This window comes from Galeopterus variegatus, unplaced genomic scaffold (assembly GCF_000696425.1).
Source record: "Galeopterus variegatus unplaced genomic scaffold, G_variegatus-3.0.2 Scaffold3681, whole genome shotgun sequence".
Lineage (NCBI taxonomy): Eukaryota > Metazoa > Chordata > Mammalia > Dermoptera > Cynocephalidae > Galeopterus > Galeopterus variegatus.
The window spans coordinates 38,020-62,646 of record NW_007729792.1 but is presented as its reverse complement, the minus strand read 5'-3'; the positions used below and the strand labels follow the sequence as shown (position 1 = coordinate 62,646).

The window sequence follows — 24,627 nt, the reverse complement described above, 5'->3', positions numbered from 1 at the left end:
CAGAGGGGCTTGGTATGTTTCAGTGCTGATCTTCACAGCACCACTCACCTGTTACGACTCTTAAAATAACAATAATTGCTACTATTATTATTAATTTTACTAATTATTCTTATTGTCATGATCTCAGGTAGACAGCTCAAAATTAAGTTAGTGAAAAGAGTTGGGAAAGTATGCAAGTGACCGTGATTCTCTTGATGTTGGATCATTTGAATAGAGAATGACTAGAAACTTAATAAATTCAAATGAGGCAAAATTAACATGGTAAATTAACTTGAGTATTTTATATACAAAAGAGTATTGTTTAATTTAATCAAATAATTAATAAACTACCATAATTTATTTATCATATATTTGCCTTCCTTGAAAGCTGTATTATAATTGCCCTTACTGTATATTTCTCTCTCCTCCTCTCCCCAACACATACACACCCACACACACACAAAGCACCAAGCAGGCCTTCCAATCTCTATGCTTGAACACTTAAACAGTTCTGAAATGTGACTGTTGCTTAATAAAAGACTGAATAAATGTGTTGTAGCTAAGCAGAAATGATAAAATTCAGCCATAAAATTTAGTAGATTACTCAAAGAGTAAACTACTTAGTTAAATTAAATTTGAACTAAGTAGTTTACTCTTTGAGTACAATCGAGATGGTTTTATCTCTATACATGTAAAGTGCCCTCATTCAAGTCTGAGCAATAAGTATTTTCTAGGAAAAAAATAAGTCTCATGAAGATTGGATTAACCAAGGCTTGAACTAAGCCCGAGAATATTCACAGAAGTGGTTCTCCTAACTAACATGTAAGGGGTTTTAAACAACCATCACCTATAATTGAAAAAAAAAAAACTAATTTGGATTTATTTACAGAGTTTTGCTGTTATAAACAGTCACATAAGTGTGGACTAATTAGTGTAAACTAGAATTGGGAGGTTCCAGGGTCTCCAGCGTTTTTCATGTGGTATATTCTTACGGTGAAGAAACACAGAGAGGATAGCGGAATGATGACCTCTATAGATGCAGATATAGAAAATGTTAAAAGGAGTAAATAAAAAATGCTTGGTAATAACAAAAATAGGAGATAAAAATCACATGTTGGAATAGGGGTCAGGAAGAATGGCTCCAGTTTCAAGGCAAGCAAAGCAGCAGTTAATTCAGAGAGAAAACGACAAGACACCTCCATAAAGTACAATTCAGTAACAAAAGAAAGTTTGGAAAAGCAACTTGGAAACCAGTACCTTTTCTCTTCACTCAAAGTGTGTGTGATGGCTTTCTCAACACATAAATATGTTTATGTCACCCTAGTTTGCTTTTTATTGAAGTTGCTAGCCAAATTGTTGTTTAAATAAAAGCACTTTAAATTTATTTATAGAAAGATTTCAGGGGGTCCCTCTTAAAATACTCATTCTTTAGGAATCCATGAAATGTTGACACTATTAGTTTCTGCTTTTAGGATTTTCTTTATATTTAAAAACTCACATTTTAAGGATCAAAACAAGAAAAAGATAGAGATTGGTAGTGGTGTGTGGGGGAGCATGCTGCGTAACATTTTTAAGCACTCTGAAATGAAAATCATCTTGTTGATTATGAAAATGACTGTATTCCATATATTCCATTTGCATTTTAATTAATTAAGGCAAGATTTTCCTTATGGTGTAGACCAAAAACCACCCCCAGGAAACCCCTAGTCCACTCTCTCATTTGTTATAAAGGCCCTGCGATGCGAGATACCTGGAACAAAGACGTCCCTAATCAAATCAGCCTTTGCCTTTCCGGGTAAAGCCCCACATGTCAGTCGTGCTAAAAAGCAGAAGGAATCCTGAAACAGAGTGTTGTAATGTGATGAGGATGAACAAAGGAAGAGGGACGACAAAGCAAAACAATCCCTGGCCTTTGTCACTGAGCTCCCTTCAGACATCCATGAGTCAAAAAGTTAAACAAGAACCATTCAAGAATAATTTTTTTTTTTAAATTTGCTAAAGAATAAAGCAGCATAAGGACAAAACCAAATGAATGCAGTGGTCCTGAGAGGAGCAGCAATCATTAAATAGCAAAAGCTACCTAAGTGTATCGCCTGCTAGTCTCCCCTAACTGCCCCAATTTGGGGGCTTCCAGAAAGTGCAATTCTAGGCTGCCCTCCTCTCCTTTGAGATGTATGATTTTATTTATCTGATGCGTACTATTTTAATTGACGAATCATAATTACATACATTTACGTAGTACAGTGTGATGTTTTGGCATAGTATATAATGTGGAGTGATTAAATCAAACTAATTAACATCTCCACCACCTCACTCACCTGTAGATGTGCGATTCTAAGCAAACCAAGAAACCTCTCTGGGCCTCCATTCTCTCCTGGCTGAAACAGCTTTGGTCACGGTTCGCTCCCTCAGCAAATGCTCTCTGAGCACCCTCAGTGTGCTACGAGGTAACATGAGGTAACCTATGCACTTAAATATTTTTAAAACACTGCCCAAACAATTTTAACTTATGAAATGCGTTGATTTTTCACAGTTTCTGCATGCATCACATTGACAACTTCTAATACCTTGAGACCATTTCCTGTTTCCTGAGTTCCCGGTGTTGATGGGAGTAGGTGTGGGTATGTATGTGGAGGGATGGATAAGAACTGAATAACTCCCAAAACACCACCAAGAGCCCTTGCAGCCAGCCATTCCCATTGGAGCACGTGGAAGGGGAGCTGAGGCCTGAGGAGCTAGCTGAAGGAGATCCAGAGAGCCAGGGAGAAAGGAAAAATTGTAGATGGTCTGTGGAAACACTTTTCACTAGCTCAAAATTTAGTAAATTTACAGCTTCCAAACCTTCCTCTCATGTTGGGCAAAGCAGCTCATGTTCACCCTGGATTCCCATGGCTGGACAAGTGAAGCAAAGGAGAACAGAACGAGCTTCAAAACTGGGTTTCCATTAAAAATGAAAAGCCTTACCAATCAAGAGGAGGACATGGTTTAGCAACAACACATCAAACATAAAAACTTCAGGTGTTCGAACATTTAACAACACAAAAATGCTCATAATATAGTGTTAAATTTTAAAAAGTAAGATCTGAAACACCATCCAGCTTGACACCAATTTGGTAAATACACATGTGATAGGAATGAGATACAATAGATCTAACAGAATGGATTGTGTTATTTTCTTTTCTTCTGCAATTTTCACTTTTCCGACCCTCTTTAATGAATGTAAGTATAACAAAAATAATAAAGACTATTTCCAAATGGCGATCTTAGGGTTCAGCCTGGCTAGGAAAATCACACTTCAGTGTTTTAGTACATGCCATGGGGCATAATTATGGATTTTGAAAGCCCTGACCCAGTAAGACCAACTCCAATCATTTCTCCAAAGTAAGTAATGAAATATTCTTTAACCAAATGTCAGATGAACTGTAATATTTTAAAGAAATCCATTAGAAATCACTCTATTAACTCAAATATCAATACACAGCAGAGAAAAGCTGCTTAACTCCAAATGCCAGACTCCAATCTGACTTTACTTATCTGATCTACTTCTTTCAGGTCATGGTCAGCCATTGAGTTAACACCCTGCACAATTCAAAATAAATGTAGCTTTCAGCTCTCTTGGTCATTTTCTTTTTCTGATGTCCACATGAAAAGTTTTCTATATTTACAGAACATGGGATTTACTTAGATATAGAATTCTTTTGTTTTTTTCCTTTTAGGCCCCGTGGCCATGGATGTGAGGGTTGGAGTAGACCTCAGCAAAAAGGAAAAACCAGAAGATTCTTTCCAAAGATTTAACACACCTGATACGTTATGAATAAGTCCAATTCAATATAATTGGGAAAACCGTCAGATGTTATATATGCCTTATTCGATCTTTTGCTATTTGCATTTTTTCCCTATAATTTTCATGTCGGCCCTTTATCAATGCTATCCTCATCATAAATGAGAAATGAATAATGAACATCTAAAACAATGTAAAATAAGTAGCATGACAGCAGGGATATTCTGAGGCTCAAGTAAGTAATTCTCAGAAAGGATTCAGTTGTTGAAACATCACTTGAGTTTCTGTATACATCAGCAGTATACCCCGCCTTGTAAACTTTGCATGCATTCTTTATTTCCTTATAATAGAATATTCTTTATCAACAAACAACAAGGGAAGAATTCTACCCTGCAAAACCAATCTGTATACATCAGCAGTATACCCCGCCTTGTAAACTTTGCATGCATTCTTTATTTTCTTATAATAGAATATTCTTTATCAACAAACAACAAGGGAAGAATTCTACCCTGCAAAACCAAAAGAAAATTAGTTATTAAGTGAGAGAAAGAATTAAAAAAAGAGAACTTTATTGTTGCTAACAGAATTTGAGTCCATATTGATTATAATAATAAGGGCTATTGATACCAACATGTCTTCACCTTTTCCTGTTTCTAACTAAAGTTGCAAGCAATGCTTACAGACAAGCAGACCCCTCCCACTTCCTCAAAACAACAGGAATCTTATAGAAGAATAATTAGACAAAAAACAAATGTTTTACTTTGCAAACTAAAATGTAAATAAAGCACCAGAATAACACTTGGTATAAATAACCGTGCTAAAATACGACGTGTGAATTTACTATATCTTTTGTGCACATAAAGCAAGAAACAGCTGCAATATACTAGGTGAGACAGCTGCGTGGGGAAGCTGACAGTCCAGGGGTTTCTCTAACAAGAACTCTCACTCCCTGTTTCAGACCTTGCAAGCACAGAGCCAAAAAGGCCAGCACAGCTCTGGTGCTTCAGTCACCTACACTCATATTTTTCTAGTGATCCAAACTGGATTATTTCCATGAGCTCTGTTGGAAAAAACAGTCTATTGACAATGCAGGACACAATAAATCTCACCCAGGACAAGCTGGCTGGGTCTTCCCTGGGGATTACATAGTTGAGGAAGGGGAAAGGATGCTGACAGAGACCTCTAACCGAAATCCCACATTTTAAAGGAGTGGCACTGTAATCCCCGCTTCCTTCTTACCGTCATCATCTCCATGGAAAAAATGTCAGGAGACCCCTTTTATAAATAATTCAAAGAGGCAACTGCACTTTGGAACTGATAACTTTTGGAACTGTTTGAAATAGTTTGGGTGTGTCAGTAATCAAAGTCGATCAGTCAGTTTTAATGAGGTAGGACGAGACATCTTATATATGATCAAAAAGGGAAGAAAAGGAATAAGTGAATTCTAAGTCTCTGCTTTAGGTGCAAGCATCTTTCTAGCAAGCACTTACTGCATTTTTACAAATCCATAGTACTATCAGATGCAGGGTGTTCCACCGAGGAATTTCTAATGCATGATAAGGAAAGTATGTTTATGCATATGTTTCCACAGGAAATTTTATTTTTCACAAAATTTGACTAAATTCACAAAAAAATGATACCATGGGTTTAACTTCTATACCCTAGATGGACAAAAACTAGACTGCCATACCCATGTTCATATATCAGTATTATTCACAGTAGCCAAAGGGTAGAAGCAGCACAAGTGTTCACTGACAGATGAATGAATGAACAAAACATAGCACAGACATACAATGGAATATTATTCAGCCTTAAAAAGGATGGACGTTCTCACACATGCTGAAACATGAATGAACCTTAAGTGCATTATGTTACAAAAGACAAATACTATATGATTCCACTTATGCAGGTATCTAAAGTAATCAAATTCATAAAAACAAAGTAGAATAGTGGTTGCTAGGGGCTAGAGGGTGGGGGAAAATCCAAGTTCTTGTTCAATGGGTATAGAGTTCCAGATTTGCATGATGAAAAAGTTTTGGAGATCTTTTTCACAACAATGTATTACTGAACTGTACATTTAAAAATGGTTAAGATAGCAAATTTTATTTTAGGCATATCTACCACAATTTAAAAAATTAGACTAAGCAATAGCCACTTAGGATTTGGGTGGTGTTTCCAGTGCTTCTCCTGCATTGTTAAGTCAGTTCAAGGCAAACTGGAAATGATACAATAGGAACAGGGAACTAGGTATTTTTTTTCCCTTGAAAAAAATGAAAATGTTGCTTCAATTTTCAAGTTTGAAAACTAAAGGTGAAAATCAAAATGGATCTAAATTGAATCCCTTCATGCACTGTTTCTAGAGTGGTTTCTTACTTGGAGTTATTGGTAATTTCCATTTCTTCCCCTGGAAGTAGGTCACAAGAGGGCAGACTGTGAAATGCTAAGAAACAATCAGGTCTCTGATCTCTGCCCCACCTTCATATGAGCAAGTGATTTCCAAGTCTCTTAGCAAAGGACTGCCTGCAAGTTTACATATTCAATATATTATGGGGAAGTAAACAGAACAAAATTATAATTTCTAGGCTAAAGTAGTGACATGTAGACTTCTTTTGAAACTACTTCATTTGGATACAAAGGAATTTTGCTGCAAAAGTGAAAGGAAAAACTGTTGACAAAAGAAGTTCTCTTTCAAGAAATACAAGATCAGACAGCAGTCAAATAGGAATAGAAATTGGAATCTTGCATACTGAATGAATTTTAATTCAAATAGGAATGCATGTTTGAATACAAAATATTGTAATTACATTAAATTATAGCATACTGGATCTGCTAAAAAAATTTTTTTCTTTTTATACATTGTTTTGATCAATAGAAATATTTTTTTTCTTTTGGTGTCTGGCCAGTGTAGGGATCTGAACCCTTGACATGCTGGTGTTATAACACTACACTCTAACCAACTGAGCATCTGGTCTTCCCATAAGGAAATTATCAGAAGTATTTTCATTACCCTTTTTAAATTAGGATTTTAAAAATAACTTTTTAATAATATTAACTGAAATATCATTGCTTTAAATACATAACTAAATAAAAAAAGTTTCTAAGGTTAATTATTTACATCTGCAGCCATATATGTTTAATACAACTCCTGTTTTTTAACAGGGCAAGTAGAAATTATATTGCATCTTTTCATTAACCAGATTTAAAAAACTAAAAATACACATAATCATATGAATTGCCTGTTTAATCTTGAAATATTCCTTTCCCTAGAACATAGCACATATATCACCAAAATTACATGGATGGAAGAGCTACAAATTGAGAATGCTGTTATTATTAATAGTCTGCCAAAATCTTACATTAATTGCTGTACTTCAGAATTCATATTTTCAACAAATCGAATGGACTAACTTGTAGAATTTAATAAGTGTATAGCTTTGCTTGAATATTCCATGAATAAATAGAAGGCAACAATGATTTTGTAGGAGGAATATTTTCTACTTTCTTTTTGCAATATTTATACAATTAAAAGCTTGAGAATTCACACATAGCAGCATTAACATAACAGAATTTGTAATACTAAGTAGTATGCTATGGATATACTATGTAGCGACTATGTACAGGCTAAATGCAAACTCAGTATGTAATTCCATTTGTAATTCCCATACCAAAATAAATCTTAGTATGTAAATTACTGGTGCCTATTAAAGGTAATATACATCCTGAAAGGATTTTGATGCAAGGGCAACAATGAATAATGTCAAAAAGCAAAGTAAAAATGTCTTTAAGTTCTATATTCTGTCAATTTTAATTTTTATATCATACCAGAGGAAGAACAAGTCATATTATTTAATTGAGCATCTCCATCAAGAAGAAGTAGTGAATGTTTCCTGGACACTGGAGCACGAGTCACTTCCTATCATAAATCTGCTGATTCTGAACATTAATAAATACATAAAGACTCAGTGAACCTAATAAATATGTGTTGAATAAATGCATGGCGTTGCCATTCAGAGATTCATTCATTTAGCAACCACTACATCACGAATGTGTGCAGCATGTCCTTCCTTCCCCGCACATTCAGTGAGTCCCGTGGAATTATTTCTTTACGGTCTGTCTCGTCCCCTCGTCCCTGTGCTTTACTTCCCACTTTCTCTTGGTGACATTCAGAGTATCACCATCATCATCATCAGTCTTATTTTAATGTCTGGACTGTCAGTTTCTTCTGCTTCATCTGTTTCTTCTAAAAGAGGAGCAGTAATAGTACCCAGCTCATGCTTTTATGTGAAGATTAGATAAAACATGTAAAGCAGCGAGCACACAATGCATGCTTAATAAATGTTAGCTAGCAACAGACTCCTTCGTGCTGATCAAACCGGCCTGCTCACCGTGCTCCTAACATGCCTGTTTCACTCTTGGCTTTTCCTTCCACCTGAAATACCCACACTCAGAATCACAGGCATCTTTCAAGGCCCACCTCCAATACCCATCTTATATGAAGATGCCCCTAGTTCCATCCTTTCTTAACTACCAGTTTTCCATCTCAAACTTTTTAAGCAAAATTTATTCTCCAATGACAAGCGTTTAAAACCTCTAACTTGACTTAGAGTACAGAAACTGGCTTTATCAGGCTCTCTTAACCCTACTACTCTGAACCCAGACAGCCATGTAGATAGCAAGTGCCTGATAGGTTTTTCTGGGTATGGAGAGGGAAACAAAAGCAAACATGAGACTTACAACCTACTCTGGCATATAAAACACACACAACTGAAACACATATGTATGCACGAGGATGCACATTTAAGTACACACAGGAGTATTAAAGACAACACGGGCTGCCGGGATGGACTAAGGAGGGAAGTTTAATGACAACCGTAGGGTACAGGCAGTGTCTCTAACGAAGAGTGGAACTTGAATAAGACTTGCATAGTGGGTGAAATTTGTGATGAAGAGGGAGACGTGGATGTAAGGAGACTGCAGGACAGCTGGAGCTAAGTGCCACATATTTGTAAGCATATGTGACCACCACCTTGGCCCGAGGAGGCGACTTCACACTGTCTACAGCACTGAAATATAAGAAAAATAAAGTGGACTGTCTAGGACTTTTCCTGCTTCTCCTTTTTTCAATAACTGCCTTCTGTCCATTTCTCTGCTTACTTACTTCCCAGAAAGTGAAGCAGAGAACAGATAATACCTGAAACGAGAAATGCCTGGAACCTTGGCAGCTTGAGAAGAAATCTGAGAAGGAAAATAAGCATCTTCTATGACTAGTAAACACAGAAAATTGAGAGCCTAATGGAGAAATGAAAAACCCTGTAGCTGGGACGTGCACGTACTTCCATTTAAGAGCCATGGAGCATGCACTAGACAGGTGCCCCGTGTGAAGCCCCCGCACAAGAGGAAAAGAAATCTTTGACCTTGAGGAATGCAGGCATGGAAGCAGAGGGCTCAGGAAATGGGTGGAAAAAACTGGATACTGCTGAAGCCTAGAGGAGAGTACTTAGCTCACCTTAGAAATAAAGGAAACATTTGTAAGGTGAGTGGACTCCTGAAAAGGTTAAAAACAGACCAAAAATGAGCTGAAAGAGGGATGGGGCAGAGCGCTGCAGGCAAGGGAACGACTTGAACAGAACATGAACATGGAGCTAAAAGGAAACCATCAAGGAATTATAAAGTGGTCATTGGAAGCCTATGCGACATCCCCCGGGACTTCTTCCATGTCACACGAGGTGAGCTCTGGGCAGTGCCACAGAGCACTCTAGGCACACAGCCCCAGCCCGCTGTGACTTTTCTTTTGCATTCATGAGGATCTCTGGTAGCACATAATTGTGCTGACTTTACATGGGGCTCTCGGGCATGTCTTGTTTTATTTGTATGAGGAGATAAGCTCCAGAGTTGTAATTCTGGTAAAAACCTTGGCTTATTCGGCATCTATGAAATGGGAAACTGAGCAAAAGGAACTTCAGACCTTCCTGCCCCAGATGTCCCCAGCTCAGCTGACGGTAACCTCATCCTGTCAACCGCAATCATCTCCGAGTCCTCTCACTCAATCCCACATCCAATCCATCAATAAGTCATTCTAAGTCCATCTTCAAAAGATATTCAGAATCTAATGATCCAATAACATCTTTAAATCTCGCTCTCAGAAGCTTGTCTGGTTACAGCAACCGTCACCTCGGTGGTCCTCCTGTTTCCTCCTCTCTCCATAAGCCACTCTCAACACCACAGGCAGTGACCCCTTGGAAACCGAAGGCATATCGATCACATGGCAGCTCAAACCTCTGCAGACGCTCGCCATCTCACTCAGTCTTACAGCTGTCATGTTTCCAGCGGCCTGCCAGGTCTTACCAATCAGGCCCTCTTTGACCTCAGCTCTTAATACCCCGTCTCTCCTTCCCTATGCTTAAGCCGTATTGCCTTCTTGATCTTTCTACGTGTCCAGGCATACAGGCAAGTGCCTTAAGGCTTCTGCACTGGCTTTTTCTTATGTCTGAAACATTCCTCTTCCATATGTCCACATGGTTAACTCCCTTATGCTGCTCAAGTCTTCCCTTCTCAATGCAGCAACTCTGGCCATTCTAATTAAAGTGGCAAGTTCCTCCCTCAGTACTTAACTACCTTGCACTTGCTATTTTCTCCATGTCAGGCACCACCTTCTAATACAGTAGCTAAATTCCTTATTTATTATTCTTTTGTTTCTCTTCTCCTTTAGAGGTGAACTCCTAGAACGCAGCCTACTGAGCAGGCACTCAATAAAGAATATGGAATGACAGAAAAAATGAGGTTCCTCCAGCTTTAAAAAACTATCTAACTTGTGAGAAGTAGCATGAAATATTGAAAAAAGCACTAACTGAGGCAGCATTCCTATTTTTTAGACCAGTCCCTGTTTCTTACTAATCATAAGTATATAAGGGCTAATCATTTCACATTTCTTTATCTTGGTTTCCTCATGGGCAAAGTAAAATATTTTGACCAGCTTATCTATAAGATCTCTCATGTCTTTAAAATGTTAATGGTTCTCCTATGATCTTGTTTAATAAAATTCAGATACTTCCAAACCACTGTTATCTTATCACTGACAGCACCAATCATCACATTAATTTATTGAGTGCATCTGGATAATGAGTAGATTTCTATCTTGCTAAAATGAAAGCATCATAGAATCCAAAGTTCTGCAATTGTTCTGCAACAACGAAGAGGAGTTATTTGTCTCCTTCTGGACCTGCCCACCATTTTATGACAGAGCAAAAAGTCAGAGCAATAAATTTAGATGTACACGCATATGATTGTCCACATCAATGTCAATAGATGGCATTTGGCCAGTGAGGGCAGCGTTCTGTGTCAAGCCATCTAAACCGTGGAGCTCTATTTCTGACTGACAGGTAGACTGATTAATACCCTTCTCTGCTCTCCTTTGAATTTCTGAGAACAGTGCAGATAGGACAGCAGCACAAATCACAGAGGAGAAACCACATGAACAAACCAAACCAAAATGGTGGCTTGTCCATATCCTTGTCAATGCGTCCTTTGAAATTCCTGTCCCTTTCTTCAAGACTATTACAGGAACAGCAAGGTATCAGATTCAGAGTTCAAGGAAAACACAATTTAATTTTAAAAACTTGCATAATAATGATAGCTCATAATAATGATAGTCCCTATGACTTAGGGACTATTCCAAATGCTTTATATACATTAACTCATTTGATCCTCACAGTAGTCCCACGAGGGAAGTACAGTCATTGCCACCACTTCACAGATGAGAACATTAGGGCACAGATAGTTTATGTAACTTATATGCTGTCACACAGCCAGAGGCAGAGCTGTGATTTGAACCCAGGCAATCTATTTCAAAAGTGTGTGCTCTTAACTACCACACTGTTATGAAATAAAATTCTCTGTAGCTTAAAGTCTCTTACATTCTTTAATGTGAATTTTTTAAGAGCATATATGTGTGATGCTGCTACATATACAGGCTTTGCAAATCATACATTAAAGTGCCCAGAACCATGTCTCAATAAAGTTTGTAATAACTAAACTCTGTACTGAATTCCTCCAAATTAAAATTCTAGAGATTCAAGATATGGTTTTAGATCATTTTCTGCCTCTTGCACTGTCACAAGCAAGTCACTCTCAGTTTCTATTCCAAGAATATATAAATGGGATGCCTAAGTCATATTTTGTTTGCTACTGTACAGGGCACAAAAATGAATTAGCTATAAATCAAGGTCTTAGGAAATACCCAAATAAGAGCATCACGAGTCAGAAGGTGGTAAGTGCCGTGAAGAGGCACAAGCAACCTGCAGTGGGGTTCTAGAGGAAGGGGGGTCTACGCCTACTACTTGAGGCCTGAGCAGAATTTGGGACAGTAGAGATTGTGGGAAGAGAACATTTATGGTAGAGAAATACAATGAGCAAAAGAATGAAAGAGAGAAATACAATAATACACAGGGTAGAGTCCCAGTTGGCTAGAACACGGTCCATATGGGTGGGGGATGGGTGGCAGCCGGAGTTAGGCTGTACAGGAGGTTTGGAGTCTTGCTGTGAGAGGACCTCGAATACCATAAAAGAGTTTTTGAGATAATCTAAGTATTTTTGAAATATTGCCTATGGTATACTCAGGAAACAAAAATGAAATAAAAGTAATTTCTACTGTATGAATCACAAGATTTCACAATCAATTTCAAAACAGATTCAATAAGGTACATTGACTAATTTAGTAGTGTTCATGGGTTCAAGAAATAATTTCCTATTAGGTGCTATGATCAACGCCTAAAGATTTATTACCTCATACTACATATTAGGAAAGGAGTAACAAGTGAACAGATAAAACGCTGGGGAATTAAACTCAGACCCTCTGAATCTCAGGACCATGAGAACCAAATAGTCACTCTTCCTCTTCACCTGTCATTCATCCGGCATCTTTGAACTTTTGATCCAGAACACAGGAAGAGTGACATAGAAGCAAAATATGCCACCAAAACTGTCACATTGTCCTAAGGAGAGAACCTCACTCAGAGAGATTTTATCCTTTGTATAAGTGCTTAACCTGCTTAAAAGTTGATTTCCAAACCCCACTGGATATCAGAAGTGTAAATCAGAAGTGCAGAACGATAATTTCATTAATATATACTGATTGCAAATTGACTTGGCAGCTAAAAGCACAGGATGCATGAAAATGCCATCAACATTTTCTAGTTCTGTATGATCTCTGGCAAGAAGTTGGACATCTTTGAGCTTGTTTCTCTGTGTTAAAATGAAAGATTTGATTGAAATGGTCTCTATGATGCCTTAAAGCTCTGAAATTCTAATTATGATTATGAAATAACCCAACCCACATTGATAATATACATTGGTCTGGGTTATTTAATACAAGGGCTAGAATTCCTAATATAACTCATCATATGTTAATGAGATCACAGTATTCAACAAAGTTGTAACATGACCTACTATGTCCTCCAGACAGCATGGTGTTAACGTTATAAAGATCCTATATTCAATAAATTCCATTTAAAATGATAGAAGTTACAAGTATTACAGATTATTAAAAGATTTTAATCCAAACATGAGGAAATAAAAGTTTCAAGGTGAGAAATCATTAGCTATTTAGAAAACTCAGCAATTTTGAACAATGAACTTCCCAAGGATTTTGAGAAGCCAAAATGTCACTGTATTGATCCCACTGTTTTCATGAATAGTTTACTGAATAGGTCAGGATACATAGGTCATTGACTATGTGTACCTCAGGCTCAGATCAACTAAAATTATAGCACTAGACTCATGCAAAACTGAACTTGCTGGCCAGGGGTTAATCTAGACGTCTCCCTGTTATCATTGAAGTAGAAAGATAAAAAGACTGAAGTAATTATTGTATATTATTTTTTCATTTTCTATGTAAACTGAAGTTTTTACAGATTACATGACATTGTTTTTTTCTCTTCCTTTTGAAGAATCATTAAGAATTGTTTGATGAGAAAAAAACTCTAAAATCTAGCTGGCTTTAAGCACTATAGTAAGAAGAGACCAGAGTTGCAACACAGAACTCTGCCACTAATCATTTTTCAGATTTGCTTTGTAGGCAATACTTAGCATCATGTAACAATCAATGGTTACTGATTCCTTTTGCTCCCAGAAGAGCAAGCTATTATGACCCAGGAAGCTCTACCCAGGGATTACAAACAAATGCTAACAAGAGTTCAATTCCACTGTCCTTAGATCATTCCATTTATTTATGGAGCTTTTATTGCTGTGACACCAACATATTTCATAAAACAAATACTTCCTGCTACTCAGCAAAGGAAGAGGCAACACTGAGAGTCATCAGGCTAATCGTGGTCAAGTCTGTGGTTAAGGTCTCACTCACTCTCCCCCCAACCCATCCAGTGAGAAGCCACGGCTCCGGGTCAACTACTCCATAACCTCTGATGCTCTGGGACACTGGCTTCAGAACAGGATGGGAGAGAGAAATGTGGATGAGAAACATCCGGTGAGATCATTGGAGAAGTAATGGTGGGGTATAAAACAGCAGAGGAAAGAGAAAAGTAATTGCAGAATGGCAAGTAAAAAAGAAAGGGAGGAAAAGGGAGGCAAGCTGGAAAAGTAAAGTATAGCAATGACTTACACCAACATAGGTAACACAGTTTAGACCTGAGCAATCTAGCATTGTGTGTGGGCCCCAGGATTGCGTTTTCTTCCTAGTGGCAGCTGTCACTGTCTTCAGCACTGCTTGCACCGTCCTTCCAAGTGCACATGCACATATACACATTTAGTTTCATTGTAAATTATGAGTTTTTGAAATAAAATTAGGAAGATTTTTTTTTTTTCTTGTTTCTCTGTGTTAAAATGAAAGATTTGATTGAAAAAAAGGGAGGCAAGCTGGAAAAGTAAAGTATAGCAATGACTTACACCAACATAGGTAACACAGTTTAGACCTGAGCAATCTAGCATTGTGTGTGGGCCCCAGGATTGCGTTTTCTTCCTAGTGGCAGCTGTCACTGTCTTCAGCACTGCTTGCACCGTCCTTCCAAGTGCACATGCACATATACACATTTAGTTTCATTGTAAATTATGAGTTTTTGAAATAAAATTAGGAAGATTTTTTTTTTTTTACTAGAGAATTACATGCATATTAAATTTGGGACTAACTTTTGCTTGAAACAGAGTTCATAAATTTCCCCTTTGGCTGGGAGAACAGCACCTCAAGAGATGCATTTCAGACAGTCAAGTGCATATAACTGAAAGTTACAGTAAATCAAGTCTAGTAGTGTCACACCATGTCCCTGATGAAAAATAAAAAGTGATCTACCTGAGGAAGCTTTCCATTATATTTCATCAAATTTTATTGGGTATATCAGCCTATTTCCACTGAACGGTCAGAAAACCTATATCCAGATAAAATCTGCCCTAGTTGTTATCAAATATTTTCCCTTTAGAAATGGCTGCCTTATTGCTCCAATATTGATTCAGAGTTCAATTGTTGCAGCAAGCCTGTTATACTTGAGTTATTAAGAACCAAGATGATCAAAGCATAGCAGTTCTCCCATATTTCTAATTCTACATTACAGAATAAATAAAAACACATTATATCATGTTCATTATATCATGCTACATATTTTTGTAAATGACAGGCTCTTACAAAATTGCATCTCTCTGTAAGAAAAACCATCAGGTACACAACAAAAATATCCAATCGCTTAAGTGCATATACCCAGAACGGCACTGGCTTTTTCCCTTTTGCAGGATTGTGACCAATAATTCAGCCAATAAGATCTCATTTTAAGTTCACTGTAACAGAATCTTCAATATACATTTAAGTTACAATTATTTTCTACGTCTATAACAATTTTTCTCTCTTTCACTTTTTACAAAGCTCTAGCAATTAGGCATGGGACTAGAGGTTTTTTGTCTCATGCCTCTCTATCCTATTAATAAACAATCATTTCCTCCACATTTTAAAGAATTTTATCTACCCAATTTTATTTATTAATTATAAAATTATTTCCCCTTTTAAGATACTTGTGTATGAATTTTATATATATATATACTTATATATACACATGAGTATATACACATACATATGTATACATATTTAAATATTATATTTTTAATTCAATTTTTAAAATCTCCACATTTGGTTTGGTTCATGTGAAATTATTCTATGTAAATTGTTATTTCTATGGGTTTTATCAAAGGCTGAAAATAACTCATAGACCTTAATTCCTGTCTTTTGAGGTCAGGAAATCCAGGTTTAGAACAATGAAAAGAGGAAACTGAACATAATCTTTATTTGGATCAAGGATTCGCGATCCTTCCAGCCCAGCTCTTCCCTTGCACGGCATCTGAACAGTATGAACTCCCTTCCATTACCCCGATCTTCTCACAGAGGGTATTTCCTTGACAAACACAGTTTTAGGCACCACTCTGTCTTTTTCTCTCTTACAAATAACTCCTAATCATTCTGCTTATAATAAAGCCCCTCACACAAGGGTTTTTGGACATTAGCCAAAGAGTAATAATCTATGTCCTCTAGCCAATTTTTATAAGGGGGAAAAATGACTTTTTATGGCACTGGGGCCCAAGAAATTGTAAAGTTCTATATCATTCCAAGACATAATAAATTAATTCACCTGTAAGGACCTCCTACTATCTATTCCTAGAAATGTTAACACTTGGGAATAAATGCATATATAAAGCCCGATAGAGAAAAAAGGAACTTAATATTTGTTCAGCCCTGTCCTAATAACAATTTTTTCTTCCCATGGAGTAACTTATTTTGTCCTTGTCACAATCTCTTGAGAGCCTCAGGTATTAACATCTGCATTGGCTTGGATGTAAAAGCCGATCTCCAGAGGTGAGTCCTTTGCTCGCCCTCACGTGGCTTCCGAGTGGCAGAGCCGGCACAGGATCTCCAGGTGCTTGCACGACTCCTACTCTCCCACCTGTTCCTTCAACACTTCACTCGCTTCTAAGTGTCTCACAAGCTTCCCCAAACTCCCAAACTTATTCTCCAAGCTTTGTTACAAAACCACTGTCAAGATCAAAGGAGGGAGGGAGTCACAAGCAGAATGAGGGAGAAAATTGATATTGGTTTCATATTTATCACATTTCAGGCCTAGACCTGATGTTTTCCAGGACCTCATTTAATCCTCCCAGCAGCCCCAAGACATGTGCATTACTATTATCATATAGAAATGAGGGAACAGATTAAGAAGGATGATCTCATTTGCTCAAGGTCATGAATAAGGTCAAGTAGGATTAAAATTCAAGTCTGCCCAATTGGAAAGCTAAGGCCCTAAGACAAGAAACTGAGAGAATGAGAGATGTAAGGGACCTCAGAGGTAAAAATATTTAACAACCTGCTTGGAACACCAGCATCCCTCAACAGTGCCAATGGTTGAACATTCCCAGTAATAAGGAACTAACTTCTGTCCAAATAAGTAACACATTTTAGTTGGGATAACTTTGCTAAAAATTTCTCCCATATACTATGTTGTTAGGAGATGGATGTCCAACCCCCAGAGGGGTGTCCTCTACTGATCGAAATCATAAAGGCAAAATTCTCTTCTCTAAAGAAGACATCTGTGATAGAGAGTGGTAAAAGTTTACTAATTCAAAATATTTTAAATTACAGTAACATATATATTGAAAATAAATGCTCAAAACAGTTTGGAGAAGAAAGGCAGGGTGTGGCCATGGAAAAGATCACTTCAGTTTTGGTCTCAGCACTGCCACTAATTGGCTATATTGACCTTGGGCAAGTCACTTCACTTTTCCAGACCTGAATTTCCTCACTTGAGAAGTGACTCAGATAACCTCTGAAAATGTTTAACATACAAACATTCTACAAGACATGAATTACATTATTCAGAAAAAACCTTTGAATGCTTACACACACACATACACACACACACAATGGGTCAAATTCACTGCACGGAAGATTGCAACAAGCTGCAAGGTCATGAGGATTAACTTTATTTACTTCTAGTCAAACACTCTTTATACGAATGGTATATAAAGTCATGTTTTTATTCAATTTGAGAACTAAACAACTTAACAGCAGATTCTAACCTTTCCGTTTTCTGGACAGTGAAACTGAAAACCCTTGGGAATATTTTAATACTCCTGATGTTCTGCAATCCAAAACGACACATAGAAAATATGACCAAAAAGTAAAAACAAAAATATTTACAGCTGCCAGCTTTCCAGGACATGAAAATAATCTTACAATGTTTACGAAAGTACTTCAAAGAGTTTTTGGAAAAATAGGATCAAAAGATAGTACAAATCTTTCCATGAACTTTGTGAAATATCCTTGTACATGCTAGAAGATTTGTGCATATATTTTCCATCCTAAGGGAGTGATCCTAAAGGACCAGACAGATATGACTTTCCCAGCCGCTCCAGTGGTTGGGCTAAACTGTGCCGTATCTGGCAAACACAAATATGCATCAGAAAGTAAAGAAATAGCTCACATTGTGTTACGTGGCTAGATCCTTAAACTTCACTAGAACATAAGCTCCATGAGGGCAGGGACTTCTACTGTTTTTCACGGCCATATAGCCGGTCTAGGAACAGTGCCTGGCACACAGCATACACTTAGTGTACATTTGCTGAATGAAGAAAAAGAGAAAATAATAGAGAAAAATAAAACATGGACATATAGCAAAAATAATAAAAATGGAAACATGAGCATAAAAGTAGATGTTGTTTTGTAGAAAGTTCAATAGAGTCTGTGGGCAAGAATTATTTATATTCCTGGTTCAAAGGGGTTTCTAGACAAGTCATAACTTTTTTATGCTTTGGTTTTTCAGTCTATAAAATATCTCTCCCTTCATGCTTTATAAGGACATTATGAGGTGCTATTAGAAGGAAAAGGGAAAGAGGAAGAATAAAATAGTAAGGTTTCGGACATCATGATTCTCTAGAAATGCAGAAATGCCGATGTGTACAAGCATGTAAAAGAGTCTGCAGAGCTACTGGCATCAAGGAAAAGAAGAGGGAGAGATAGAGAAGAGGGACAAAAAAGCATGAATTAACTGTCCCAATAAGAAACTGGTATATTGTTCATTGGCTGGAGACTTTTTTTTGTTATTTGTGTGTGTAATATGGTGAATACCATTCAGTATTAAGATGCAATAAATAAAGTTAGATGTAAAAAGACAGGTGAAGAGGCTTTGATATCTTAGAATGCCATGAATAGTAACATACAAAGCCAAAATGACATGATTAGAAAAATAAGAAAGATTCGAGATATAATTGGGAAGGTGGGAAGGAAGAGGATAGAAGAAAACCAATCTGGGTACCACAAAGGAATAGGGAGGAAAAAATCAAAGTGGGATGTACAGGAAAGAGGTGGGCCACAGAGCCACCTGCTTTTTATTAGGGGAGAGCTCACCCTAGGCAACCCAAAGCTGTTTTCAAAGCAAGCTGAACAGTGGATGGATGATCAAATGAAACGGGAATGGACCACCACTACTGAAAATTTAATAACAGCAAAACAGGAAGGCGAGAAGAAAACTTAATTTGAGTGATGTGAACTATCCATGCTTGACTGGTGGTCCCACTCGAAGAACTCCCCTAATTGGCAATCAGATGTCACTTAAACACCCAGAGCTAGCCTCCAGCTTTAACCTCTAGAACAGGAAAAGAGAACAGGAAAAGACAGCTCTGTGTGTGTGTCTGTGTGTGTGTGTTTGAATTATGGGAGACAGGACATTACTCTGTTTTCTACCACTTTGGATTTCACTAAATTTTTCAGTAAAAAGTGTTTTACTAAATATTTCAGAGCCTGGATTTTCTCATCAGCAAATCTGTAAAATTATTTGATTCAAACAGAGGATATTTCTGTTCCTTCCAGTTTTAAATGTCTTAGGCTTTAAACAAGTATGGTTGAAGTAGGGAGAAGTTATTTAGAATCACTGTTCTGAAATACTAGAATAACTAGCTCTGAGGAACGAGAAGAAGGGTCCATTAGATTAAAATGAATGCCATTTTTAATTTGAAGGGAAGAAATCCTTTGGTATATTCAATTCTTCAGTTTGATCTTCTGCAGATGGTAGTGATTCATATTGTCACTGTGGTAACCATGGTTTGTCATGCAAGCCAATAAAAAGACTTAAGACAAAGCAAAACAAATTTGAACTAAGATGAAAATACCAATACATCTTTGTATCAAAGAGTCTGTTGTCAAGCAGGGTCTCCCATCCAGAAAACATTTTCTTTCAAGATGGTACCACAGCTCCCTGGCTACAATCTAATGAGTCAGCTCTTTTTATGGTAATCTAAGTTCTCTCAATCTACCAAAAGTCAGTACTTTCCATGTGAATAGAGGGTAGAAAAAATTTTAAAGCCCATGCAAAGAAAGCAAATTAATGTTTCAAGTATTATGTGACTTGAGGAAAAATAAAAACTTAATTAGTATGGCAATATAATTGTTGTGGTAGTGGGAAACCACTAAGCATGCATACAAAAAAAATAGACATATATTTTTTATTCTAATCCTATATTAGATTTCTTAAGATCTATATGTATGTATAGGTTAACATGGTAAAAACACAAAACTCTACTACTTTATGAAAGAAAGACCCGTTTTAGAAAACCTGACATAGCCACTATACCCCTAGGCAATTTGAAATACTATATTTTGCCTTTTACTATAATAAAGACAAAGAATGTTGTAATTTGACAAGAGTCAGTAAGGAAGGGAGTACTTCTAGCATGCAGGAAATAAAACCCTAATACCAGCAGGTAGATTGGTTTGGGGAGTAGCACAGCAGACACAATTCCTGGGACTGTCTCTCTTCCACTCTCTCAGGCTCCAGGATAAAGAGGAATCAATTAGCCCTCAACAGACTATGACCTTGAAGGCTACAGACCTGTGCATAATATGCTGAATATGCTGAGACTGAAAGAAAATGGAAAAGGGAGATTCAAGTCCTGAAACCACTGAAGAACATGTTTCAGATATGACAATGTCGTTTTAAAATATAAGCCATGACAGCTTAGTTCATGTCAGAAACATGCGTGATGAAAGGAAAGCCCCAGTTCTTTCTGTGACTAAAGAATACTTTCCTGGTTGAATAGAATGAAAGTGATTATAAAATGACAATCCCATCCTATGCTTTTTTTTTCTGCTTTATTTAATCGTTAAACATTTTCAAACAACAAAAACAATCACCTACAAGTATCTGAAACAAAGCTGCCTGGATCAATCCCTTTCCCCCGCAAAAAGACTCAATTTTTAGGATATTGTGTTGATTTTTGCTTTTAGGCGCAGATTTTTTAGTCCAAAAAATTTAACACAGTTACCCTGGAAAACCCTATAAGCTTTAAAGTGTTAACCGACTGTCTACTCCTAACTTTTCAGGACAAAACTATTTCCCGGACTGCTTTTCCAGGCTTATCTCCAATGCACTTCAAAATGCTGCAGCTGTGCCTCTGGCCAGAACTGGCCACTGTGATGCTCTTAGGCAGCAGTAAATCTCTTCCACTTACTGCAAATGCCACAAAATCAATACTCTGGCTTGAAAAAAAGAAAGGAAAAAAAACTACATGGAATGTATCATCTATTAAAACACTTAATAGAAACATTTACCTTCAAAAATAATTTCTCAAAACTTCATAACAGACTTTGACATGGTCCTAGATCATGGATCCTGTTTCTTTATCTGCTTGATTTCCTCAGATGACAAAATTACAGAATCTAGCTGAAGAGTTTTCTGAAAGGGTCCTCTTTCTTTTCGTGGGCAACTAAGCCTCTTCATGCACATTTTGATTTAAGACCTAAGTTTAAAATGATAAAGACAAAGAAGCAACCTTGTCTTTCTCCATGGTGGGCTTTGCTTCTCTTTGCAGGCTCTCTACCTGCTTTTTACAGTCTGTCATTTCATCTGGGTACTATCTCCCAGGCACTTTGCAGTTGGAAAGAAGCAGCAGTTCAGTGATGTCGGTCAGACCTTTCATGATGCTGCAGGGAGTTGGTACAGACACAAAGCAGTGTCTGTGTAGAGGAGGTTTGCCCTAATCACACCTGAAAACAAGCCTCTTTTTTTTTCATCTTTGCCAGTGACACGATCTTGAATCGCAAGAACAGATCAAGTGTTGCTGTGTTTCTGTACCTCACTGCTCCACTTTATACTAAGCACACTGCCTGGAAAAAGGTAGTTTCTATTCTCCAACCCATCTAGAGGGAAAGCAGAAGGGCTGAGCATCTCACCAGAGTACCTTACTGTACCTCTTTTAACTCTGAGATTTTACACATGTTAGTAAGAACCAAATTCTCTGATCTTTTACTTTTACCTAGTAAGTAAATATTCACCAATGGTAACAAAGCATAGAAGACAGAACAAAAATAAACTAGAAACATTTTTCAGAAAGCTACAGAAGACTCCTCCCGTCTGTAGGGAACTTTAGAACAATCTGACTAGTCATGATTTCATCATCGCCCACTTTGCATTATGACGCTATTGCAACGATCCACTGCAAACAGCAATATATTGTTCTGTGTTGTTTTAAGAGCATGGTCTCCCCCCACTCATGTGCTATTAAACTGGGCTGCTGCAATCTGACGGGTTAAAATGACACGTCTTATAAAAAGCAATGTACTTCACTAATGGGTCGTGTACTTTTAAATGACTGCCCAGGAAGCTATTTAAACATTTGATTATAGAAGACAACACTAATTTGGGAAAATCCCTTCATTCAGAATTGTAGCATTTCCTGAACAAAATAAAGCTGCCCCTAATAAGTGCTCAGTAATCAAAACTATAATCTGGGCTGATACAGCAACAGCCTCGAGCTAGTGAGAGGTGAGCGCTGTAAGTGTCTTAAGACTTGCTGCAATACCAGGAAGAACCAATTAAAATACAAAGGTGGGAGAAGTGGTTAGGGAACAGGAGGAAGAGAGAGATGACAGGTGGCTTCTAGTTGCTGGGAGAGACAGGGTAACAGAAAGGTGATAGGAATTCTACAATGGGAGAAAGAAAGACACAAAATAATACTCATTGGCATAGGGAATTCACATTTATATATAAAGAATAGTCTGAGGTTTTCACTTTAATTGTAAAAAGTGTTAGAAATAAATTGAATGTAACTTAAATTCAAGCATGACTTGCAGACGCTGAAGTTTTGGATCCCCAACCCCAGATTTAACAATGCGGCTAGAGGCAGCTGCGTTGGAGCACTGGCTCATCCCAGGAGTTTATGAGATCTTTTCCCTCGTCCCTTCAATGCCACCCCAAGCATCGCAGTCACATGACCTGCTTAGACAAAACCATGCAAAGAAGAAAGAGAAAGGCGAGGAGAAGGGGAAGCAGCTACATGCTCCAGAGAGCCCGTCGGGGACCCCCAGCCCACCCGTTCCTTTACTCATCATCATCACATCCGTTGCTACTTACAAAGTTTAGGAGCAGTTTGCAGATTAGTTTCTGTTGTTTGTGGCTGAGTTGCTGACTTGGGTGTTCTCACCTCAGCGTTCCGCGTGGATGAAGGGAAGGATGGTGCAGTGGAAGGCAGGAAAGAAACAGCAAAATTACGATTCTTCAGGGTTGGTGCGGCTGAAGGTTTGGAGGATGTGACAGCATTGTCAACTTCCCTGGTAACTTGAACCTCGGCTTCAGATTGAGCCCTGGAGACAGGTGAGGTGTATGCCTCGGACGATACTCGCACAGCTGAGACAGCAGTTGGATCCAGAGAAATAACAGGGTCCTGGCCTAACCCCCCAGGGTCAAGGTGAGTTGGAGAGTCATACTCAAATATCTTGTCCACAAACACCCACTTGAGGCCGGCAATGCAGAGGCAGAGGCTGACCAGGCAAGCCAGAATGGGCACAATGCAGATCTTCTCCGAGTTGAGGCAACCTCTCAGGCGCTCGGCTTCCAGGCACACGCAGCAGGGGATGGCCAGGCCCACCAGTCCAGGGGTCCCCCCATCTTCAGTCTGGGTCTCTGGCATGTCTTCTGCGGCCGGAAGCCCGTCGAGAGATGGGTCTGCACTCAGCTGAGTGGAGGGGCTGGAGGACCTCTCCGCAGCTACCTCAGACATGTCTGGGGAATAAATCTCCATCGGCTCACCTCCAGAAGGCCTGGCCTCTGTCACCGTCCACTACCATGCACAGCCACCCCCAACCAAATGATACAGCATCTTACAGGGGGAAATCGATAAGTCGTCCAAGTCCAAGGCCATTATCCAAAGCAAGAAGAGTTCAGAGGGAAGCAAGGAGGGGAAAAAGCTCCTAGCAACTAAAAAAATAAAATTGTATCTTAATAATTCTTGAGCTGCTGTTTCTGGGCCACTTTTCTAGTTCTTTGCAATGCTCCTCCAAACCATCCCAGCTCCTCAAGAGGGCAGGGGCCCAAAGAGAAGCCGAGCTGACGGCTGGTGCATTAAGTAAACCAGTAGCCCAAAGTGAAAGGCATGTTCCTCACCTCGAGCATCTGAAGCTGGTGTCTGCCGAGACGGAGAAAACAACTGTCATGCAGGAGAAGTAAAAGCAAAATCAGGACCAGCGGCGGCGGCGGCAGCAGCGGCGGCGGCGGCAGCAGCGGCAGCAGCGACAGTAGCAACAGCATCCTGTCGTGTGAGCGCGACGGCCGAAAGGGGCTGAATCATGACAGAGCAGCAGGTGCCTGCCCTGCGAGCATCGCTGCAGACGCTGTCCTCAGAGGGCTCCGGGGAAGCGGCGCCCGGGGAGGGGCGGCGACTCCTCCCCGCCCTGCTCCACCCCCACCGGCCACTCCTCTTTGTCCTCCTGGGGCGCGCTCACTTTCTTCCCCGGCGTCGTCCCCGCTTCTAGTCCCTTTCTCTCTCTCCTCCTCCTCATCCAAGCATGATCTGTCTCTGTCTCTGTCTCTGTCTCTCCCCCACCCCCACCCCCA

The 24,627-nt window shown here is 38.6% G+C and overlaps 1 protein-coding gene across 7 annotated transcripts in view; it reads right to left on the bottom strand.

Annotated features, from left to right (window-relative positions):
- The window catches only part of NRG1 (neuregulin 1), a 142,427-nt gene that overhangs the window by 86,834 nt on the left and 30,966 nt on the right, over positions 1-24,627 (bottom strand). For 5 of the 7 annotated variants that reach the window (XM_008585716.1, XM_008585714.1, XM_008585712.1 and 2 more), the window contains exon 1: positions 23,149-24,246. The exons of the other annotated variants lie outside the window; for them this stretch is intronic. In XM_008585716.1, coding sequence (XP_008583938.1) covers positions 23,149-23,815 — 667 coding nt within the window. In that variant the 5' untranslated portion in view covers positions 23,816-24,246. Of the gene's footprint in view, positions 1-23,148; positions 24,247-24,627 lie in introns of those variants that run through there. 7 annotated transcript variants of the gene reach the window in all.